The sequence below is a fragment of the Leptodactylus fuscus genome, chromosome 5, assembly GCF_031893055.1.
Source record: "Leptodactylus fuscus isolate aLepFus1 chromosome 5, aLepFus1.hap2, whole genome shotgun sequence".
NCBI lineage: Eukaryota > Metazoa > Chordata > Amphibia > Anura > Leptodactylidae > Leptodactylus > Leptodactylus fuscus.
In genome coordinates, this window is record NC_134269.1 from 191,625,760 (window position 1) to 191,648,236 (window position 22,477).

The following is a 22,477-nucleotide window of genomic DNA, read 5'->3' on the forward strand; positions in this document are numbered from 1 at the left end:
TTCGCGGTAACCACCCCCTTTGTCAAGTGATACAAGGTATTGAACAAAGTTGAACCTGTAGTCCAATGATAGGCAGGTCTGCAGTGCTCAATCCTGTGTCTGTCAATATTGGGAAATGACCAATCAGCCAGGAACTGGCCACAGCAGTGACCCATCTCGCCTACTGCATCCAATTGCTGTCTGAGCATTAATGTCCTCTTGAGAATGGCTAGGGACTAAGCAAGGGTCAAGATTGCAGCGATGGGGACTAGTGAAGAGACCATTGCTCCTTTTTTTTTTTTTTTGTCAATTTTAATTTTTTTTTACCAGTCTCACAACCCCTTAAAAGGGAGTCTGCCACCAGAACCAAACTTATCAATCCAGCTACAGAGATAAGTTAGTGGGTCACCTGAATCAAACTGCATTATCTACTTGTCAAGATATCAGTGTTTTTGTCAACATGCAAATTAGCTCTTTGGACACTGCCACTTAACAGTTTAGAGCAACTGTATTACTATTGCTTCCCAAAGAGTTTATTTACATATTGATAAAACCAGTGATTCCTCGGCAACAGAGGTGGCAGTTCACGGGGGACAACATTGCTTTATTCAGGTGACCCTAACCAATCGATGTGCAGTGTTACATGCTGGTGACAAACACCTTTTAAAGAGGACCTTTCACCAATTCAAGTGCCATTCCACTGATTCCATCATAGTTGAAATTTTCTCTCTATCCCCCACCATTCCTGAGCAACAAGCACAGTTAGTTAGGCCCTGTAATGTGAGAAGGGCGGTGTTACACAGGGGGCGTGATTCAGAGCTCCAATCAGAGGCAGCCAGTGTCAGAGCTCAGAATCACACCCCTTGTCTGCTCCTGCCTGACTCCGCCCTCCCGACAGTACAGAGACTAACATATCGGGCATCAAAACTAACAGCAACGATTACTCAAAAACGGTGAGGGCTAGAGAGAAAGTTCCAACTGTACCAAAATCAGTGGAGCAGCGACTATTAAATGATGTGAAGAGCTGCACTTATTGGAGGTAATGAAAGGTCCTCCTTAAGTATATCAGTGCCTTCCCCTTGCTATTGCCTGGTAAACCACCAATGATTCCTGTAAGCTTCTCATACCAAACAATAAAATAATTTAGCAAAGTCATTTTTTTATTAGGAAAATCACTAAATATCGGTGTATGAAATCCCTGACAGGACTAATGTTCCTAAATTGAAAAACTATTGGAGCACTTATGTGAATGTGATTATATACAGAGGCCTTAATTGATAATGTATCCTGCAGTCTATGTGAGGGAAAGAACAAGATGTTTCCTAATGTGAAATATGGCTGGTGCCCAAGTCTTTCAGATAGGCAGTGGACGTGTATACACTGTAGATAGATGAGTCTATGGAACGATGGTTGCAAAACCCCTAAGCCTTCAGTAAAGGGAGACTCCGCTTACGAGAAGATGTGTTTTCCTTGAAATTGCTCATTTTAATTCACTTGGAGATCTTAAAGGGGATGTCTCATTATAGGCAACTACAGAAAGGTTGTGGTGATCATCTACCTACTAAGTATCGGGATCTTGACTTTGTCAGTGAATTTTAAAAGGAATGTGTTACCAATTTTTATTATTTATTTATTGAAATCAGATCATGAAATATATACCTTTTTATAATGTTTTTATCTTCTGATTGTATTTTTTATTCAATTTTCTGTACATGATTATGGGGGTGGCCATCTTGCCTGAGCTTTTCCTATGCTCTCTTAACAACATTTAGTGATATGCTTTACAGCATAGTGTGGAGCTGACTCACTGAAGACTATGGAAGAATTTTCTAGAAACACTCTGTGCCGTAGATGAACTATGATGACTCTGTGGTATTATCTATAGAGGAGTGAATGGGGCTCGCAGAAACACGGCTGCAAAACTGGACAGGAATAGGACCTGTTCTAAGTTTTGCGGCCTGGACTGTCAGCCCACACAGGGATCCGTGTAACACACGGTCAAGTGCATGGGCCGACAGAAATGAATGCGTAAGAGTGCGATCCAGGAAAAACCCGGTTAGTACACCGAACTAGAACAAGGTCATGTACAAGTGGCCTTAGACTGAGGCCCCACATTGTGGAAATGCTTTTTTGTTGCAGATTTTGCTGCAGTTTTATGAGCCAAATTCAAAAATGGCTTGAAAAGGAATGAAAAAATATATTGGAAATTCTTATACTTTATCTTCTGTTAAATCCACTTTTGGCTTTGGCTCAAACTACAGCAAAATCTGCAATAAAACTGCTTTTTCGTAACATGGGACCTCAGCCTTAATAAATATTTCTTTTAAGTGTTGCATCTGCCTCTCAAGTCTTTACTGTACAATCTTCACTTATATCTCTGTGTTATGGCATTCCTCTATTATTCCTTTTGGAAGTAAATGAATAAATTGACTGGGTGCTACCATTCTCCTTATAACAGGGGTGTGTCCCAATGCAGATTGATGCTGTCTGTTCATAAACTTCTAGTAGGGATAACAGAGGAATGGCACAACACGGAGTTTTTATAGAGAACCATTCACCGACTCCAAGGGTCCATGCACACGACTCTGTGTGTATCACGGAATACAGTGTAACATCTGTGTGCATTACATGATACATTCATGTCTATGGGATTTCTGGATCCATTTCTTTTCGATAACACTGAGCAGAATAGGACCGGCTCTATAATCATCCATGTTATCAGAAAGGACTGGATCTGGAAGCCCCATAGACGTGAATGTATCACAGAATGTGCTCTGGTGTCATCTGATTGCATTCGTTGATAAACTGAGCAATCACTTCCGTCACTTTTGGCACACAATATTGTATATACTCCCTACTGTCAGTTGGGTGGTCTCAGACTATCTGCTGCAGTCCAGGACCTCCCACTTGTCAGTAGAGAGCCTAATTAGCATATGGGGTGCTGAAACAGCATTTGATAGTTCAAGTACAGTGGGGGCTAGAGAAAAAATTCCAACTTTGATGGAGTCAGTGGAGCAGCAGCTAATGGAGGATACAAGGAATTGGTGGAGGTGGTGAAAGGTCTTCTTTAAGAAAAGATGCTCAAGAATTGCTATTTCACAAAAAAATACTAAAACTGACTTGTCGGGAGAGTTAATCGCCGGGTCTTCTTATGGCCATGTATTTCAGTGAGTCAGTCTAAAGTTCACATCTGCGCCAAGCTGTCTCGTTCGTTTGGGCCAACTAGGGGACACAAATGATGGAGAGATGGACCACTGACACGGACATTGGAGAACCCCATTGACTATAATGGGGTCCATCAGGTGTCTGCTGCTTTCATTCTGAAACTGGTGGAGGAAAAAGTCCTCCATTCTGTTGAATTCTGCGGCCAGTCAGTGGTATAGTCAGCAGCTACTTCATATATATATATATATATATATATATATATATATATATATATATATATATACATACTGTGTTCTATTTTACATTTCATTGCTCCACTTCTAGAACTGGTGGGGGGAGATTTTTGCTTCCGTTCCGCCAAGTGACAGACTTCTCCAGTGACACACTGTCTTCAAAAGGCGAGGCAGGCTATTCTTGGAATTATCCCGCTAACTATCGACTTCCTAGAGTCTGAAATTTCCATTTACGCTTTGCAGCCGTTCCAAAATCTTTCAGTCGATATCTGCTGTATAGGTTTAGATATGCATTTTCCTGGTTCCCAAGGCAGCGGTTCACGTACAGTTCACACATCTAATGGGGCTCGGTTAATTGACAGGGAACACAGATTCCACTGTATCCATCTTCCCAGTCTAGGAATCGCTCGGCAGCAGCAACGCTCTCTAGATATTGCAGGCACCCAACCGTGTGTCTTCTTTGTGATAAGACATGCAGAGGGGGGAAAAAATCATCTTGTGGATGCCTGCTGTGTGATAACAAAAATAATCAGCTTTAGGCATTGTTACTTGAGCATCTTCCATTCGATGGCCGCCTGGAACTAATTGCTGTAGGACGCCCGGTGGCATTTGATTGATTTGGGTGCTGTAAATCCCTTAAATCTTGCTTGAAAATATAAATTGATAGGGGGGGGGGGGGGGCGTACCGTAATGATGTACTTGATAATGGCTGTGGTTCTTAAAGAGTTAAACGTCATCCCCATCCCCCCCTTGAGCTGAGACCAGACATTTACAATGCTGGCTATTGTTAATGCAAATATTACTTCACGTGAATCTATGAAAGTCATGACTGGGGGATAGTTTTCACGGCAGAGTGCGAAGATGGACTCTGCATGTCTGGCCTGTCCTCTCGAAGAATGGTCACTCTCTCCCCCTTCATCATTTCTGGCTACTTACGGGATTATTTATTTCTCATGAGCATATGCCATAGTGGAGTACACATCTTGTATTCCCTTATGTCTCTCTTCCCAGTTGGCCTTGCCTTCTAATTTTTTTGTCTCTGGAAGGGTAGTCATTGTTGGAGATGTATGAAGACAGATGTTCTCAATGGCAGTCGTCATATATCTAGCGTTAGTTGAGGGTACGTTAGAGTTAGGAGAATGCGCATCTCTTTCCATAAATCAGCCCCGCACTCCTCGCCAGGCCGTACAGCTCCCCGCTGGTGTAGATTTCAGGCAACATTTAAGCCAGTTTTCTGGCATAAATGATCATAAATCTGATAGTTTCAATGGTCCTGCCCCAGCAATGCCCCCATTTTGGTCACTAGTTTGGCCAATTGTTGTTGTATCTGGAGTTTTAACAGTTGCAAACCTTTTTACACCGGAAAACTGGTGCAAAAACAATAATAAATGGCCCCCATTGTTCTTAAAATATGTTACAATTGCCTTATTTTTGGGTTGTTAACTTTTTTGACATTTGTGAAAGTAATTTATTACTTGTATAGCACCAAAATTTTCTGTATAACTGTACAAAGATTGTCATCACTGTCTTCTGTCCATGTCTACCACTGTGTGATACTGGATTACCTCGGCTCCCCTTAGACCAATTTTCTAATGCGAAAAAGTAACACACCGCACCTGATATCTGGTACTTTTTTAGTGCCCGCTTTAGATTAGGTCTAAAGTCAGCCAAAGTGGTCAGGTCACACGTCTAAACTCAGCTTAACTGCTACTATGCCACGAAGAAATGACACATACTAGGGCCGATTTTATAAGAAGCCTATCAGTATATTTTTTGCAGTCTGGATCCTGGCATACCCAGAGAAAGCCCACCCCAAAATGAGGAGAACATACAAACTCCTTACAGATGAAGATGAGCCCAAGATCACAATGCTGCATGTGGTATTATTTGTTGACTAAAAACAAAGTCAACTTGGATTTTGGATTGGTTATTTAGTTCCTAGAGTCCAACAATATACTGTCCACCTCTGTTTATCTCGTATACAAATGGGATTCCAATTGAACTACCACTTTATTTTGGGATTATGGGTGGAAGAAATATGAAAAAAAGTAGGTGACAAAAATACTCTTGGGATTTTACGTACTGGATCCTGGAAATCTATGCTCATACAGTATATAAAAAAATATTCAAGGCTTAAGGGTCTGTCACATGGGCCGATGATTGGACCAAGTTTCGTAAACCACATTTGAATGAATGCTCAATCGGTATAATTTGCCTCATCGGAAGAACTCTGGTGGGGCAAATGATGGCTTCAGTGATCGTACCTCCGGCTTGAAGTTTGCTTCAGCTTTTGGAAACTGTTTATGCAAATGAGCGGTGATGTTACATCATTGACACCCATGTAATGTCACTAGGGCTTTTTATCCACAAAGATAGAATTTCATAATAACTTTCTATAGATGCATTATCAAGTGTGACATAGACCTGTATGTTCATGATGAATCATAGTATAGTTTCTCCTATAAAGCATGTCTGTATGCATTCCTGTAGATTTAAGGAGATGGTGTAGACCAGTTTAGTAGCCTTTCAGTAAAATCTTTCAAAGAGATCCATGAAAAAGATCCCAAAAATATTGACCAAAGCAGGCAAGTTTTAAGGCACTTGGCCTCCTCAGACTTGTCTAGCCTTATGGTTTAGATGGTGTGAGGAATGTACTTTGGGTAGTTCTGCGATAAGATGGATGGTAACATATGCCATCCCAGTACTTATGATGAACCACCCTATCAGTGGTCAACATCTACAGTCAAGGTTGTAGTACGTTAGACTTCATTACTAGAAACGCTTGATGCTAAGTTCACAACAATGCTGGTTCTCCATCATTTGGGTCAAGTGTGGAACCATAATGATGGAGAGCTGGACCTCTAAAACAAAGAGCCTGAAGTTCGTTTTGAAACTGAAAAAGTAGTCCATGTAGGCCCCCCTCCCCCCAACTAATTTTTGGCTGTCTCTGTGACTCTGTCGCAGTTGTGAACCCAGCTTGACTGTTTCTTTTGTAAGTCAAAGCTATGGCCGCTACCTGAACCCCATACAGTCAAATTCTCAGCTCCCCTACAAACCATTTCTATGTCTCTTGTACCCTATAATATACATTTGGTGGAGGTTGGGTATTAACCTTTATTTACTCTTTTAGAACCATACCATATAACCAGTCGGTCCCTAGAAACAGAAATGGAAGGGAATGAATTGGTTCTTGTGAACATTGTTTCAGATCAATTTAGTGATTCCCAGGAAGTGAGACGTAGCCAACAGGCGAGCCAGAACCTCTGATTCTGCTACCATGTATATCACCCTGATGGTGGACCCTGCTAGAATTTATTGTTATCATTTCTGTGGCAAATGCAATAGGCCATGAGGGTATTTTTCTGATTGTGGGAAACTTGCCATGTAAAGTATTAAAAAAGAAAAAAATCTTGTTACCGTAAGACATTGTTGTCTTAGCATTTGTGCCACTCGCATGTCTTGCACAGGCAAGTACATTCCTGCACTGCCAAACATGGTTGACGTATTTGTGGCCCTGGGCTAATGAGTCAAATTTCTCAGGAACAGCTCTTTCACACACAACATGTTTCCATTCATTAGTTTTTGGGATGCTTCAAACTGTCCTGCAAAGTGGTGAACTGTGAGCCCAGACCCTGTGCAACAGGATTAAAATTGTTGGTGGCGGTTTTGTAATGTTACCATGGAGACACATAGGTCTGCATTTGAGCTGTAAACCCCAAACGGAAGTTTGTTTTTCAAATATTTATGCATGGTCTGGGGTCATATGTTGAACGGTCCGTGGTCACGCGATATGGATAGTTCATAATCACGTGATGGACACACGGGTGCACAACTCATTATCACACAGATGTCTGATTACTGAGCTGTGGTTATAACGTGAACAGAATGATTGACAGCAAGCAGAGATCTAGAGAACCGAGAAATTGATACAGAAACAATAAAGGGAAGTTGTATAACTTTCCATTTTAAAACAAAATAGCATTTGTTTCTCAATATTGGTCAGAAACAACCCCTTTAAGGCTTATAGGTGTGATTGTGATGTGTGTCCTACAGACCATGGTGTTGTAAACTCCAGAGAGTACTTAGTACAGTATTCCTCCAGCTGCCAGCAATGCTTGGTAGCCAGTTCACATGAGTTATCTTTCACCCTGCAGCCATGAATTCCTTATGTGTGTGAATAGTTCCAACACGTAATTCCAAAATGCTGCAGGCGCTGTTTTTCCCACCGTAGCAGGGCTCATATATACACGTTGTTACTGACTGTGATGGTCAGGATCTTACTACAATCCAAATAGTATAGTTCCTATGATAACAGGCCACTTGGTAGGATTACATTAGGCTCAGATCTATGGGTATGTCTGGAGACTATACTGAGGCACTCTAGTTAAATGTCATTCCCAATGGCACTACCAATTTGGGCAGGGGCTTGGTTAGGGGTACTACTTATTTCAGAAAGCAAGGGTTATTGATTGTTACGTTTATTAACACTACTGCTATTTCTGACATTTACAATCTACCTTCATGGCCGGCAGGTTGCATGCTGTTCAGCTTACTTACAAGGAAAAAAGATCTTTTTAGGGCGGGAAAATGGCACCATATTCATTACACAACTTTTTCCAGGTTGAGGGCGCACACGACACTAAAGATACATATTGGTACACCACAATGCCCCTTGTGGATTTTAACCAGAGACTGCAGTGAGTCAGAGATAGATTTTTTTTTTATTCTTAAAGGAATTCAATTGAAACTACAACTTTAGTGCAGTTTTTTCTCCCATGGTGCAATGGTTTTTAAGCTCATGGCTGAGGCCAATCTGCCAACTAAGACTTTATTTTCCCACAGACTGACTCCAACTCTTTTACAAATGGCTGACACCCATGATCAGATAGTAGCAGTAATGATCTTCCAATTCAATAAACAATAATTGATTCCTAAGGAAAAAAAATCATATAATATCATCAAAAATAACTTTTTTATAGTGCATGCTGCACTAGGTTGTATTCACATGACTTGGGACGTAAACCACCATACAGCATTGTGCATCATCCATACGTTCCCTAAATAAGTTCTTTTTTAGTGGTGATGGCTATATAGAAAACTGTAACGTTAAGGTGCACCAATATGTTTCGGCAGCTGTTGTGTTTATATGGCCCCTTTGGATTTTTCATATATATATATATATATATATATATATATATATATATATATACACACATACACACACACACACTATGTAATCAAAAGTATCTGGACACCTGGCTGAAAATAACTTACAAGTTGGTGGCGCCCTCCGTCAGTAATGCTGGAAGTCAATATGGTGTTGGCCCACCCTTAGCCTTGATGACAGCTTCCACTCTCGCAGGCAGACGTTCAATCAGGTGCTGGAAGGTTTCTTGGGGAATGGCAGCCCATTCTTCACGGAGTGCTGCACTGAGGAGAGGTATCGATGTAGGTCGGTGAGGCCTGGCATGAAGTCGGCGTTCCAAAACATCCCAAAGGTGTTCTATAGGATTCAAGTCAGGACTGTGTGCAGGCCAGTCCATTACAGAGATGTTATTGTCGTGTAACCACTCCGCCACAGGCCGTGCAGTATGAACAGGTGCTCGATCGTGTTGAAAGATGCAATCGCCATCCCCGAATTGCTCTTCAACAGTGGGAAGCAAGAAGGTGTTTAAAACATCAATGTAGGCCTGTGCTGTGATAGTGCCACGCAAAACAACAAGGGGTCCAAGCCCCCTCCATGAAAAACATGACCACACCATAACACCACCGCCTCCGAATTTTACTGTTGGCACTACACACGCTGGCAGATGACGTTCACCGGGCATTTGCAATACCCACACCCTGCCATTGGATCTGCCACATTGTATACCGTGATTCGTCACTCCACACAACGTTTTTCCACTGTTCAATCATACAATGTTTACACTCCTTACACCAAGCGAGGCGTCGTTTGGCATTGACCTGCGTGATGTGTGGCACCCAATCACCTGACCACGTTTAAAGTCCGTGAGTTCCGCGGAGTGCCCCATTCTGCTCTCACATATTCTGAGTGTGTATTGAACTTTGTGTGAACACGGCCTTACCACACTGTGGCTTTTCAATTGCAGTCAGACCCTTTTGCTAAATATTTTGTGAATTTTTGTCATCTATACTGTATTCATTTGGAAGAGTAAACTGCAGTATCATGGCCTGTTTCTGTGTCATGTGTAAATTGTGTTCAGGTTTTATTGTACAACCCTTCATGTTGTGCTCGAAAAAGCAGCCCCCAGAGACTCATTACTGGTGTCACCCTCTCGTCTGCCGGAGACGGGTACAAGCGGCCATTTTTAGTTGTATTCTAACAATTGTTAGGGGATGGTATAATAATTCTGTTTCCATCTTTATCCAGTATATGTTGTGCTAAGCTCTAAGGGTATAGAATAAGAAAATGAGCTGGTGTTGCTATCTTTAGCCTCCTCCTCGACTGGAGTAGTTACTTGTGCGTTGGCAGAGCTATGTGTGGGATTTGGTTAGGGTAGTTGAGCTCGGTAGGACGGGATTAGAGCGCAGTACGGAGCCGTGTTTGCAGAATGCTAATTCCGTAAGTAGCCGAGCTGAGAGCCACAGGGCAGAATTAGGATGCCCTTGCAAATGCGCATTAGTCATGTGGGTATCTGGAAAGCATGTATGGTGGCCTTCAAGAAATGCTTTGGGGAGTCTTGGCCTGACCACTCGGTGGTGAGAGATTAGATCTCTGAGAAGCACCTGTCAAGGTGTGGAGACGCGGCACAAAGTATCTAGCTGGCTTCTCCCCAGAGGGAACATGACCTAGATAGTCGCTCGCTCTCTTTGCCTGTCACTGGGTAGGTTTGATTCATGTGGAGGACCGGGAGGCGGAAAGGAGAAAAATTGTTTTGGGAGTTTAGAATGCAAATGAGCCTGAAGTAATGAGGGCTTAGGAATTCCAGCAGGGCAGCATTGTGTATGTGCTCCATGCCTAATCCAAGACTGAAAGGGTGTTTCTAAATGAGGAGAGGTGATATGATGGAACCATTGAAATCTATCAGGGATAATATGGGGCTAAAAAGGAATTATGCTAATCTTTTCTTTACAAAGTGATAGAATATTAAGCATTGCTGAGAAACTAGCATTCATTCTGGGCTTTCCGTACTGGAGCTTACAATCTAATTTCTCTACTGCGTCCCCACACAAAAGCCAAAAATAGAAATCCATAGTCAACAATCCAATGTTCAGGGATTTAGAAAATTGGAGCAACTGGGAGGAAACCATACAGGTGACTATAGAGGATATCCTGGCTAGAAGGAAATCCAAAGTCACAGGAAAATTTCCCAAAACTGTGGCCACTAAATAGTCATTTAAAGGGGGCTTTGTAGGTTAAAGTATTTTTTGCTCATCAGAATTTATCAATATCAGATTGGTTTAGGTCTGACACCCAGCATCCTAATGAATCGGCTAGAGCAGGAAGCAGAAAGCGCTGTTCTCTGTGAAGTGGCCAGACCAGGTTACTGCTCCCATTTGAATGGGAACTAAGCTGCATTGACATAGTTCAAACACTTCAATTGCTGGCTGTTTCTGGCTGGGGCCTGTGCTGGCTGTTTCTGAATTCCAGCGATCAAGTGTAATCTGTGGGGAAACTTGTTTGATTTCTTTGCAGCGCCACCACAGGGACATTTAAGCATTACACACTGTCCATTTAAATCAATAAACTGTCTAGGTTTTTGTAGCTTAGCGTTGCGAATCCTGAACAGACGATTTGTATTTTCACTAAAGATGAGGATCCCCGGGATGTTGGTTCCATAAATTGAAGCATTGGGAGGCACGTCATACCAGTTTTATACATGCGGCTTAACTGCTCGACATTAATTCACTGTAAAAAATGGAAGGCGAGCTCTTGCAGTAATAACACTGTGGGCAGTATATGAGCATTACTTCTGAAATCCCATTCATTACTGTCAGTCCTGGAACATTTTAATGTCATAAATTGCCTGGTCTGATACTATCTTGTGGCTAAATGCAAGACGAACAAAAGCTATTATTCTGAATTGTGTATGGGCTCACCTTGATAGAGACGTAATGAAATCCTTCAGCACATGTGGTGAGATGGTGCTAGGAGCTGTTAAATACATTGGCATGAGGTAGACCATAGAACCTGGCAAAATGTGTGAACCCAGAAGAGATGGTTCACACTTAAGAAAATGGAGAGGCGTTGAGACCGTCTCATGAGGAATCCATGGCAGTATCCAACATAATGCTTATTTTTTCAACGTCCTGCTTCGATCTCGGCCTTCCATTGAATGCAATAGGGGGCAGATGCAAAGTGGAAATTGGCCCTCGTTTTGTGGTGGAATCCATCGCAAAACCAGCACCAAATTCCATTGTGCATGTATACACTAATAGTTCAAACTGTATGTGATTAAGTCTAAAGGCCTAGGTTTAGACCAGTCTTCTGGCAGTAAAATGCTAAACCCAGGGGTAATAAAGATTTTCAGACCATGACCAACCTGGGCACAGACCTTTATCAGCCTCACGGCACATCATACTGTGTCGACCCATTTTAATCAATTAGTGTTTTTGACTTAGCAGTGGAATTGTTGTTTACTGCTGACCATACGTCAACCTGAAGAAGCCCATATAAGATTAGTTTATGAAATATAGCTGTCAGCTGATATATCATCATGGCATCAGCTTTCTTTTTCTCCACACGCTTTCCTGGCTTGGACACATATAGCAGTGGCTTATCTTCCAAAAGAAGGATTGAGTTGCAGAAACCCAACTGCCTGATCCCTATATCTCCTAACATCTGTTATTATGGAAGCGTCAATAGGCTTCCATAGATGTTGAATGTTTAGCTGGCCCCGCTGACATTCATCTAATGTGTTTGACCAGCTTAACCAAAGTCAACAAAAATGTTTTTGGTTTTTCAACCAAGCCGATCTATCCTTGTCAAATTTCACCCGTGAAACAATCATTTTGGCTAGTCAATGACTTAATGCCATCCTCTGTAAAGAAGCTGACCATGTTGAAAGTTTGTTTGGTAGACCAGAAAATTTCCAAAAAGATTGTTCACCCTTCACCCAGTGTCACTGAGCATATTTGGCAAGTATGAACAACTGTAATGACCAGTATGGACTATAAAGTATATGGCTTCATTGGCATTAAGGCTGTTCACAGATGGTTGTACATTGGATAGTTCAACCATCAACTTACTTGCAGTATATTTAATGTGTATGGCCGCCTTTTTAAAGCTTGTCTTTCATGTGGTCCATTAACTGGAGGCACCATTGCTTCTAGGCAGCAGATCAATCTTCTAGGATTTTTACTAGTCTTTATTTCAGACCTTAACTTTTTTTTGTTACTGGTGGTAGAAACTGTCTGTTTAATGTTGTATGTTTTTCCTCTGGTTCCTGACGATCTTTTTCTAAATATCTAAGTATTCACTGATGTTGTGCATTGCAACCGTTTTCATGTGCATGAGAAGAGATATGAGCAGATGAAGTGTCTTTCAAGATCCCAGTGTTACAGACTCTACTTGTTTGATCTACTGCTAAAGTTATTACTAGACTGAACTCTTGAGAAGTTGTTGGACCCAACTTTGATGTTGATAACTTTGATGTTCTCTCTTACAGCCGATGAATTCTATCAATATCCTGCACCGTTGCAATCCTAAATCTGCAAATGATGAATGACAGTCAGTCACACCTAAGCCTTCCTCCGGCTCATCGTCTCTCCAACACTGCCGGAGAATCCTGCGATAAGCCAGCCTTACGTACCCGATTCATCCTAGGGTTGGACTTCCGATGGACATGCCATGGTGACATGAACAGGATGAGTTAAGGGTACTTTCTACATAACCAAGGTGTGTGGGCTTGTGTAAGAGAGCACTTGTATCGCTCCTCCTGGGAAGGTGCAAGGACCATGAGCTTGTCCCTGAAGTCACGGAGGTTTGGGAGGCCAGTAAGCCCACAGCTAGTTCTCTTACTTCTGTTTGCCTTCTGTCTTCTGAGTGTCTTCATCTCAGCCTATTATCTCTATGGATGGAAAAGGGGACTGGAGCCTTCAGGCAATGAGGTGCAATCCCTGGACTGTGATGAGCCCAAAATTAGCCCTTCACGTCTGCTCCCTGTGAAGCACATGAGATCAATGGACACTTCTAGAACTGACCCACTGGTGCTAGTCTTTGTGGAAAGCCTATACTCTCAACTTGGGCAGGAGATAGTGGCTATATTGGAGTCAAGCCGCTTTAAGTATCGGACCGAGATAGCTCCAGGCAAGGGTGACATGCCTACTCTAACCGATAAAGATAGGGGAAGATTTGCACTAATTGTGTACGAAAATATTCTAAAATATGTGAACCTGGACGCATGGAACCGAGAGTTACTGGACAAGTACTGTGTGGAATATGGTGTGGGCATCATCGGCTTCTTCAAGGTAAGGGTGTCTTGAATTTCACTCCTTCTACATCTCTTCTTTCTGGATACACAGCCTTGAGAATCATGTTTTATAATGCATCCAGAGGTGGTACAATAAATGTGTATTCTAAATCTCAGTGTCTGATAGTTGTAGGAGTGATGCCCTGAAATCCCCCAGTCTTGGAAATCTGGTTTCTCAAAGCATGGATGTGTTTCTTTTGTGGTCAACTCATTTGTTCTTTCTTCTTCGCAGTCCCCAAGACACAACTTATTTAGTCCAGTTGAGTGGCCTTAATCCTCTAACAAAGCTATAAAAGGGGCATTGTTCTAGTGCCGGGGTCTTGCTGGACAACCTCTTTCAACTGATGTCTTTCCATTCATTAAGTTTCCCTTCCTCTCCCTCCCAGTCTACTGGAAGACACATGGTCTTTAAGTCCTATTTATCCTTAATGGGGTTTAGACTTTTAGGTTTTATTTTTAGTTTCTGCAGTTATAGACAGTACATGAAATGATGTATGTCCTCTTTCATATTTGCATTTACTATTACATTTTTGTTTATGATGTATGACACGAGTGGGACTACATTCAAAGGGGGATTCCCATGAACATAACTATATATACATTTGTAGACAGTTTAAAGTTTTAAATACTTTCGTAAAAATTTAAAAAAATTGCAGCATTTTAAAGATTTTCTCTAACCATCTTAGTGGTGACATCTGTTGTCTTGATTGGTTGCAAATGGATATGGCCATGGAACTTTATGTGGTCTGGGATTTGTCAGAAACCCAGCCATGATTTCCTTATTGTGGATAAGTTATCAGGAGGGACACTACATGCACGAGAAGATAACCTGGCCACTATAAGCAAATCTTGACTGGGTTTCTGGCAAGTCCCAGATTATGGAAAGTTCCTGCATTCATTGTCATATCCACTGGTAACTGACAAGGACAAAAGACTATTGCCACTAAGATGACCAAAGAAAATCTGTAAAATGCTGCAAAATTTGTAATTATTTATATTTGCCAGAATGTCTCCAAATTCAAATGTGGTTTTTGGTCATTGGAAAGCCTCTTTACGGTGGGTTCACACCAGCGTCCGGCAGTCCGTTCTCAACCTGTCATGCCGAGTCCGGCCGTGAGCGTTTTATGCTCTCCGCGGCGAAACTGTCTTTTTAAAAACCGGACACAGAGTACTGCATGTCTGACTCTGTGTCCATTTAAAAATGAATGGGTTTGAAAGAATCCTGCAGCTTTCCGTCTCCTGCTCTGTTTTGTGCAGGAGACGGAAACCTGCAAAACGGACTCCTGGGCGCAGATGTGAACGAGCCCTTAGGCTGAGGCCCCACATTGTGGAAATGCAGCTTGTTTGTAGTGTTTTTTTTTTATCAGGAATGTATTCTACAGAAGGGAAACATCTAAGAGTTTCCTTTACATTTTCCATTGCTTTTCAAGCCACTCCTGACTTTAGCGCAAAATCTGCAATAAAATGTGGAAGTTTTTAAATGAAGTTACGTGATCAGAACAAATACGAGTCCTGGGCCCCCTGGTCGCTCCTTCATCGCCTCCCCGTTTTCTGCCTGTGCTATGGAAGCTGGCAGACCATAGTTACCTGTTCTGTGCGGCCTAGCTTTACTAATAGTCCAAAGGGAATCTATTCTGACAATATAATCCAAGGTTAGATCGGCTAGTTTTTGTTTAGTTTTTATTGTTTTGGGGGAAGGGGGGAATTCTAAATAAAAAATACCACCTGAATATCCCCTTTTAAGCTTCAGTATAGAAAGGTGACACTTTAGAAATGTGTACATTTAATATAATTTTATACTTTCATATTTTGCAGATTCTTTGCATTATGTTTTGTACCAGCCTTGAGTTATGTCACATGTTGCACTCCATTCATACTGTGCATTCATACATGGTGCTGACCACCACACCCTAGCAGCTGACATTCATTCCCTTATGTACTCCACTCTTATGCATTGCATTATGGGAGTTTTTATTTTTTTTACTTGCGTCATGCATGTTGTGCACACTACATCTACAATGCACTGGTAGACCCGTGAAAATATCATATCAAACATATACACTCACCGGCCACTTTATTAGGTACACCATGCTAGTAATGGGTTGGACCCCCTTTTGCCTTCAGAACTGCCTCAATTCTTCGTGGCATAGATTCAACAAGGTGCTGGAAGCATTCCTCAGAGATTTTGGTCCATATTGACATGATGGCATCACACAGTTGCCGCAGATTTGTCGGCTGCACATCCATGATGCGAATCTCCCGTTCCACCACATCCCAAAGATGCTCTATTGGATTGAGATCTGGTGACTGTGGAGGCCATTGGAGTACAGTGAACTCATTGTCATGTTCAAGAAACCAGTCTGAGATGATTCCAGCTTTATGACATGGCGCATTATCCTGCTGAAAGTAGCCGTCAGATGTTGGGTACATTGTGGTCATAAAGGGATGGACATGGTCAGCAACAATACTCAGGTAGGCTTTGGCGTTGCAACGATGCTCAATTGGTACCAAGGGGCCCAAAGAGTGCCAAGAAAATATTCCCCACACCATGACACCACCAGCCTGAACCGTTGATACAAGGCAGAATGGATCCATGCTTTCATGTTGTTGACGCCAAATTCTGACCCTACCATCCGAATGTCGCAGCAGAAATCGAGACTCATCAGACCAGGCAACGTTTTTCCAATCTTCAATTGTCCAATTTCGATGAGCTTGTGCAAATTGTAGCCTCAGTTTCCTGTTCTTAGCTGAAAGGAGTGGCACCCGGTGTGGTCTTCTGCTGCTGTAGCCCATCTGCCTCAAAGTTTGACGTACTGTGCGTTCAGAGATGCTCTTCTGGCTACCTTGGTTGTAACGGGTGGCTATTTGAGTCACTGTTGCCTTTCTATCAGCTCGAACCAGTCTGGCCATTCTCCTCTGACCCCTGGCATCAACAACGCATTTCCGCCCACAGAACTGCCGCTCACTGGATGTTTTTTCTTTTTCGGACCATTCTCTGTAAACCCTAGAGATGGTTGTGCGTGAAAATCCCAGTAGATCAGCAGTTTCTGAAATACTCAGACCAGCCCTTCTGGCACCAACAACCATGCCACGTTCAAAGGCACTCAAATCACCTTTCTTCCCCATACTGATGCTCGGTTTGAACTGCAGGAGATTCTTGACCATGTCTACATGCCTAAATGCACTGAGTTGCCGCCATGTGATTGGCTGATTAGAAATTAAGTGTTAACGAGCAGTTGGACAGGTGTACCTAATAAAGTGGCCGGTGAGTGTACGTTGCTTTAATGAACATTATATGTTGTCCTCAGTGGACGTAATTGCCAACAGTCCTGAAATTGCCTAGATTTTTCTTCATTTTCACTATTAATCCTGGTAAATTCTGCTTGTCCCAATTACAAAGTTTGTATTTCCAGATGAATTGGGTGTTTTCAGGCACCAGATTAAAATGGCTCAAAGAACAGAATAGAGAATGGGGATTTGTGAAAACGTGATCAGATGCCATTTTCTGTTAACTGATTCTATACTTTATTTTTGTTTTGTTTTTTTAACAAAATTTGGACACCCCCTTTAATTCAGATTAGACTGCAAAATTCAGCCCTCCTAGGCATTATTCAGATAACTTTATGTGTGATCACACCCCAGATCAGGACACCATAGGTAGAGGATGAGTAAGGAGAGGTGCGTATTAGCAAATGTTACCTGTTGGGTTAATCCACCAACTAGGTAATGGCCGGTGTTAAAAACTCCACTAGTGCAAATATTTTCTGGGATTGCCCCAAACAATTTGAACATTTCCTATCACCTTTACTGGTGTAGGCCAAACTAGAGAAAAATTATTGGACGTCATATAAGAGAATAACTCTGGAAGGTGACCTTTAGGAAGTATTGACTCTTCTAAAAGAACCAGCAGACCATTTTCTAATGATAGACAAAGCTTGGAAAGGACCAGATCCCATAGCCTTCAGAAGAAAGAAACCAGAGTAGGAGCCATGGTGGCTTTAGTGATCTGATGTGGAGAACTTTCATTGATATTATTAGCTAGGTGTCGGCATATATCCAGCTGCATTGTCCTCACGGCTTTGGGGACTTGTATGACATTAGATACAATAATGTTCTAACACCATGAAGTATGTGAGAGATGGAGAGCACTTCTTTTATCTCTCTGTAAAATCCATACAAAGAATTTTTTCCTCGCAGAGCTGGCCATTGTTAGGACATCTCAGATACTTTGGATGCTTCGGCAACACCATTCTTTCTGGACGTCAGAACGTACACATGCATGTCTCCCATGTTAAATATCATTTATGATAGAAGTGAGCCAGCACCTACATTTACATAAGTGTATGTTTCATCTGTCTATGATATTCACATACCTGCGCTGTTCTACATATAGAAGTTAGACTGGGCACACGCAGTGCATTGCCATATCCATTGTGTGAGAGATACCAAAGATGTCTGACAGCCTCCTTTGATCATATATGGCTAAATTTGAATCTGAGATTATGAATGTTGTCTTCAAAGCAAATGTGAACAGAGCCTTAGCCAGAGATTTGTGTGCAAGAGTTGGGGAGACGGTGGATAATGGGTAGTATCCAAGGACATAACCAAGATAAGAATTTCTTGACCCTGATCATTATGATAGGGGCCTCCTAGGTATTGGTCCCATACATGTACCAGGCTCTGGAGTCCTGCCTATCATTCTATTGCCATGTAATAGCCATGACTTTGTGCAGCACAACATGAGGCCTGCCTATGTCATCAGATTCCTATGTAACAGGATCTGTAGATTAACGGTCGGACTACGTAGGGCCACCTGTTTACATAACTTTTCATAAGTAATCCTGCGTTGTCCGCTCCGCTGAATGGAAAAATAAACAGATTTTATCCTTCCTTTAGAAATCCATGTATATGACATAATATGCTGCCATGTTCTGCATGACTTGCCCTCCCCCTTAATGTGTGTAGAGAGTAGTATTTCTTTACTTTTTTTTATATTTTCTGATGTATTTTATATTGTTATTTTTCTCTAATTGTTGCCAAAACTAAACCAGAAATGGGCACAATTTTATATCAGAGGAGTATGCTAGTCTTAATAAACCTGTGGCCTCTTGTCGGGATCCCAGTGCCAAAATGGAAGTCTACACCAGTGTAGATTTCCATTGTAATGTTCCTGGTGCGAATTTTAGTAAATCAGCCAAGCTAAGAGCTGTCCCCATAATGCCGCCATTTGCAGAATGTCCAAGGCACGGATCACTTCTTGAGGTGCATGTTTGGCGCATGTATTTCCCCCCACTGATTTTTGTACATTTTGTAGGGTTTTACAGGTTGCTCATAATGGCTAAGCAGTAGTATAATATTTACAAATCAACCTTAAATTTTTTGTGTAGTTTTCCACCCATTCCAGGCATGTTTTTAGCCACTCTTGAGAATGAGGCATATAAGGATGCTATTCCCTTTCAAAACCTAATCATCTTTGCCTAGAAAACACTGTGTACCAAAAAAAGTGCCACTTTTGCACCAGAAAAGTTGGATAAATTACCCCTTTTACCTACCGTAATTTTTTCAACAAAAATTTAAACCATACACACTTACCTGAATCCACTGGTCGAGTCTCCTTTTGAAAAGCATCAAGTGTGTTGGAAACCTCTTGAATAAATATATCTGAAAGAAATATAGGGATATATGTGAAAAAATGAAGCACCATAAATGTGCCAGCTTTACGCACAATGGTTGGAATTTAGTAATTCTGTGGACCCTTAGTATTTCTTAACCATGGAAGTGGACATGCTCAGTATCTTCACTACGCTCAGATCTACACCTCAGCTCGCTTATTGTCCCACCCCGCTCTGGCCACCATCTAAAAAAAAAAATAGTCGAGATGTGCCAAACTGAAACATTTTTGGCCACTTTCTAGGCATTCTGACCTTAGTAAATCTGGGCCAATAGGCAGGAGTCAATGTGGGTCATTATCGTCATGTGGCAACACATCAAGCAACCTGTTGTGGTGGTTATACACTCCTTGACTAAACTCCGGGACAAATCCTTGGAGCCAGATCACTAATGTATCCAGAAATCTGCTTTTGGGGGCATTTTTCTGCCATTAAATATTCCCATTACATATGTTCCCAAGATTGGATGTAAAAGTTCTGTGGTCTGTGTCTAAAACAGACTGCACAAGTGAATTCACAGGTCACACCACATAGACTTACCACATAAGCACACAGTCTCTGGGGGAAAAATTGCATTACTTAAGCCCTTGTTGCAGAGGACACACACTAGGAAAAAAAATCTGTCTCCTTCTTGGGCCTACGGACCTCCATGCCTGTGAAACAAGGATGCAACTTGGCAAAATTTTGTTCATCTTAACCTGTCCTCATTATTCCAGTCCCTCCTTATAAAAAAAATTCATCTATTTACAAAGTTCAAGGAAACTTTTTGTCTTTCTATGATCGACACAATAGATGCACCACATCGCAATCTGAAGATGTTGTTGACAGCAAATAGACGTTTCCTCTGCTGTGAGATGTTTGCCAAGGAGAAGTGATAAAAAAAAAATCTGAAATTTTGCTTCTTGTGTCTGAAAGCTGCAACATTTAGCAAATTGCTCTTTGTTGTCACCTGAGCCAGATATGTGGTTTTTAGCCTGTAGGAGCAGGTGTGAATATTTCTTGTGCTGGGTAAGCAAAGCTGTGTGTTTGTGCCTTAGTGTTGTCTCTGGTGTAAACAGAAACAGTGTTAAACTGTTGGAGTAAATGGAATATGACGGAACTATGGAGGAGATGGATGAGGCATGAAGGATTTTGTGCATGTATAGAATTACAAGCTTGATGTATAGCGTAGGCTTATACTACAAAGTGAGCCTTATTCTTGGTGCTTGGCGTGCTGACCAGGCATTATTTAGTCATCTTCTGCCAAAAAATAGCTGTGCTCATGACTACATTAGAGCTAAATTTCTCTCTTTCCACCACAGGCCAATGAAAACAGCCTACTGAGCGCTCAACTTAAAGGATTCCCCCTATATCTTCACTCCAACTTAGGCCTCAAAGACTGCAGCATCAACCCCAAGTCCCCTCTCTTGTATATAACCAAGCCCAACCAGGTGGAGAAGGGCGATCTACCAGGAGAAGACTGGACGGTTTTCCAGTCCAATCATTCCACCTATGAACCGGTTCTTCTCGCCAAGACAAAGTCTGCTGAGACCATCCCTCACCTGAGCGTGGATGCAGCCCTGCATACAACTGTGGTACAGGATCTGGGACTACATGATGGTATCCAAAGGGTCCTTTTTGGTAACAACTTGAACTTTTGGCTCCATAAGTTAGTCTTTGTGGACGCTGTGTCATTTCTGACTGGAAAGAGGTTGTCTCTTCCTCTCAACCGCTACGTACTTGTCGATATCGATGATATATTTGTTGGCAAGGAGGGGACTCGTATGAAAGTAGAAGATGTGAAGGTAGGAGTGGTTTTATTGATTTTAGTGATCTCTTTTGCCCATCCGTCCTTGACTGACTTTTGTTTTTATGCAGTTTTTATCTAAAATTGACTTTACTCCATTTCATTCTAGGCCCTCTATGACACCCAAAATGAGCTGAGAGCGCACATACCCAATTTCACTTTTAACCTTGGCTTTTCTGGAAAGTTCTTCCACACAGGTAAGGTACATGAATGTGTCATATGTATATATAGGAATTCTATGAAGTAAAGGGGTTGTCTTCAGGAGAGCACCCTTTGTTCATATTTAGGCCGCCAGATAAAACTGCTTTTACTTATCTCGGCCACTAGAAGAATGTGTGACTGGCCATGGCGAGTGCCAGGTGAAGCCCCAGAGTGACCAGATGAGGCTCCATGGTTCAAAATGGATTGTCTCTGGTGGGAGAAGCTTTTCATACACCGCTCCTCTGACCGAACTTTGAATATGTTTTTGTCAGTTTTTCCATTTTTCTGTTCTGTTCAATCCAAGGAACAGTCTGGTTTTCTGTGGTCTCCGATATTTTCATCAGGAGGATATTGCAGGTTGCTGAGTTGTACGGTATTTCCCTTCAACTATGGAACTCCCTTCATAAAGACTCAGAATAGAAATTTGGACAGAATCTTACAGTATGCAGGTGTCATGGTGATCCTCTTTACTCCATGGGTCCTGCACATACATCCATTGCAGGAAAGATGTAGAATTTTACATGGAGGACATTCAGATGAATAGCTATGTTATACAAGAATGGTTTGAGTGCACCAGTACATGAGCTGCTCGTGTCAGCCCTACAGAGGTTCTCTTCATGAGACAACCCCTTAACCCAAGTCTTCATCTTTAAGCGTTTTTGGTCGCGCTTTTTCATCTCCCATTCACTTCACTTCTATTGCTAGCAGAAAAAAAAAAAAGCTAGCAGTCTCCATAGACCACCATTGTATGGAGGCAGATTTTGAGGCGAAATCTACCTCATTGCCCCCCGTGTGAGCTAGCCCTTAGTGTAGAAAATAAGTGTAAACATGGTGAATATATTAACACAATGGGTCACATTTATGAAAATTGGCATTATTAATGGCAATCTTTATAACGCTGAAGTTCGGTGCAAAGTGCAACTTATATAGGATATGGCGCATGCCACCTCATAAATGACAGGCTCCCTCTATCGGGCCGTACACCTGGACCCCTGGAGGGGAAATTTACAC

The 22,477-nt window shown here is 41.9% G+C and overlaps 1 protein-coding gene across 1 annotated transcript in view; it reads left to right on the forward strand.

The window, feature by feature from the left end:
* Positions 1-22,477, forward strand: part of NDST1 (N-deacetylase and N-sulfotransferase 1) — a 66,154-nt gene that overhangs the window by 17,930 nt on the left and 25,747 nt on the right. Inside the window, exons 2-4 of the mRNA XM_075274951.1 lie at positions 13,007-13,808; positions 20,781-21,263; positions 21,375-21,462. Of these exons, the coding sequence (XP_075131052.1) occupies positions 13,296-13,808; positions 20,781-21,263; positions 21,375-21,462 (1,084 nt within the window). The 5' untranslated portion in view covers positions 13,007-13,295. The remainder of the gene's footprint in view (positions 1-13,006; positions 13,809-20,780; positions 21,264-21,374; positions 21,463-22,477) is intronic.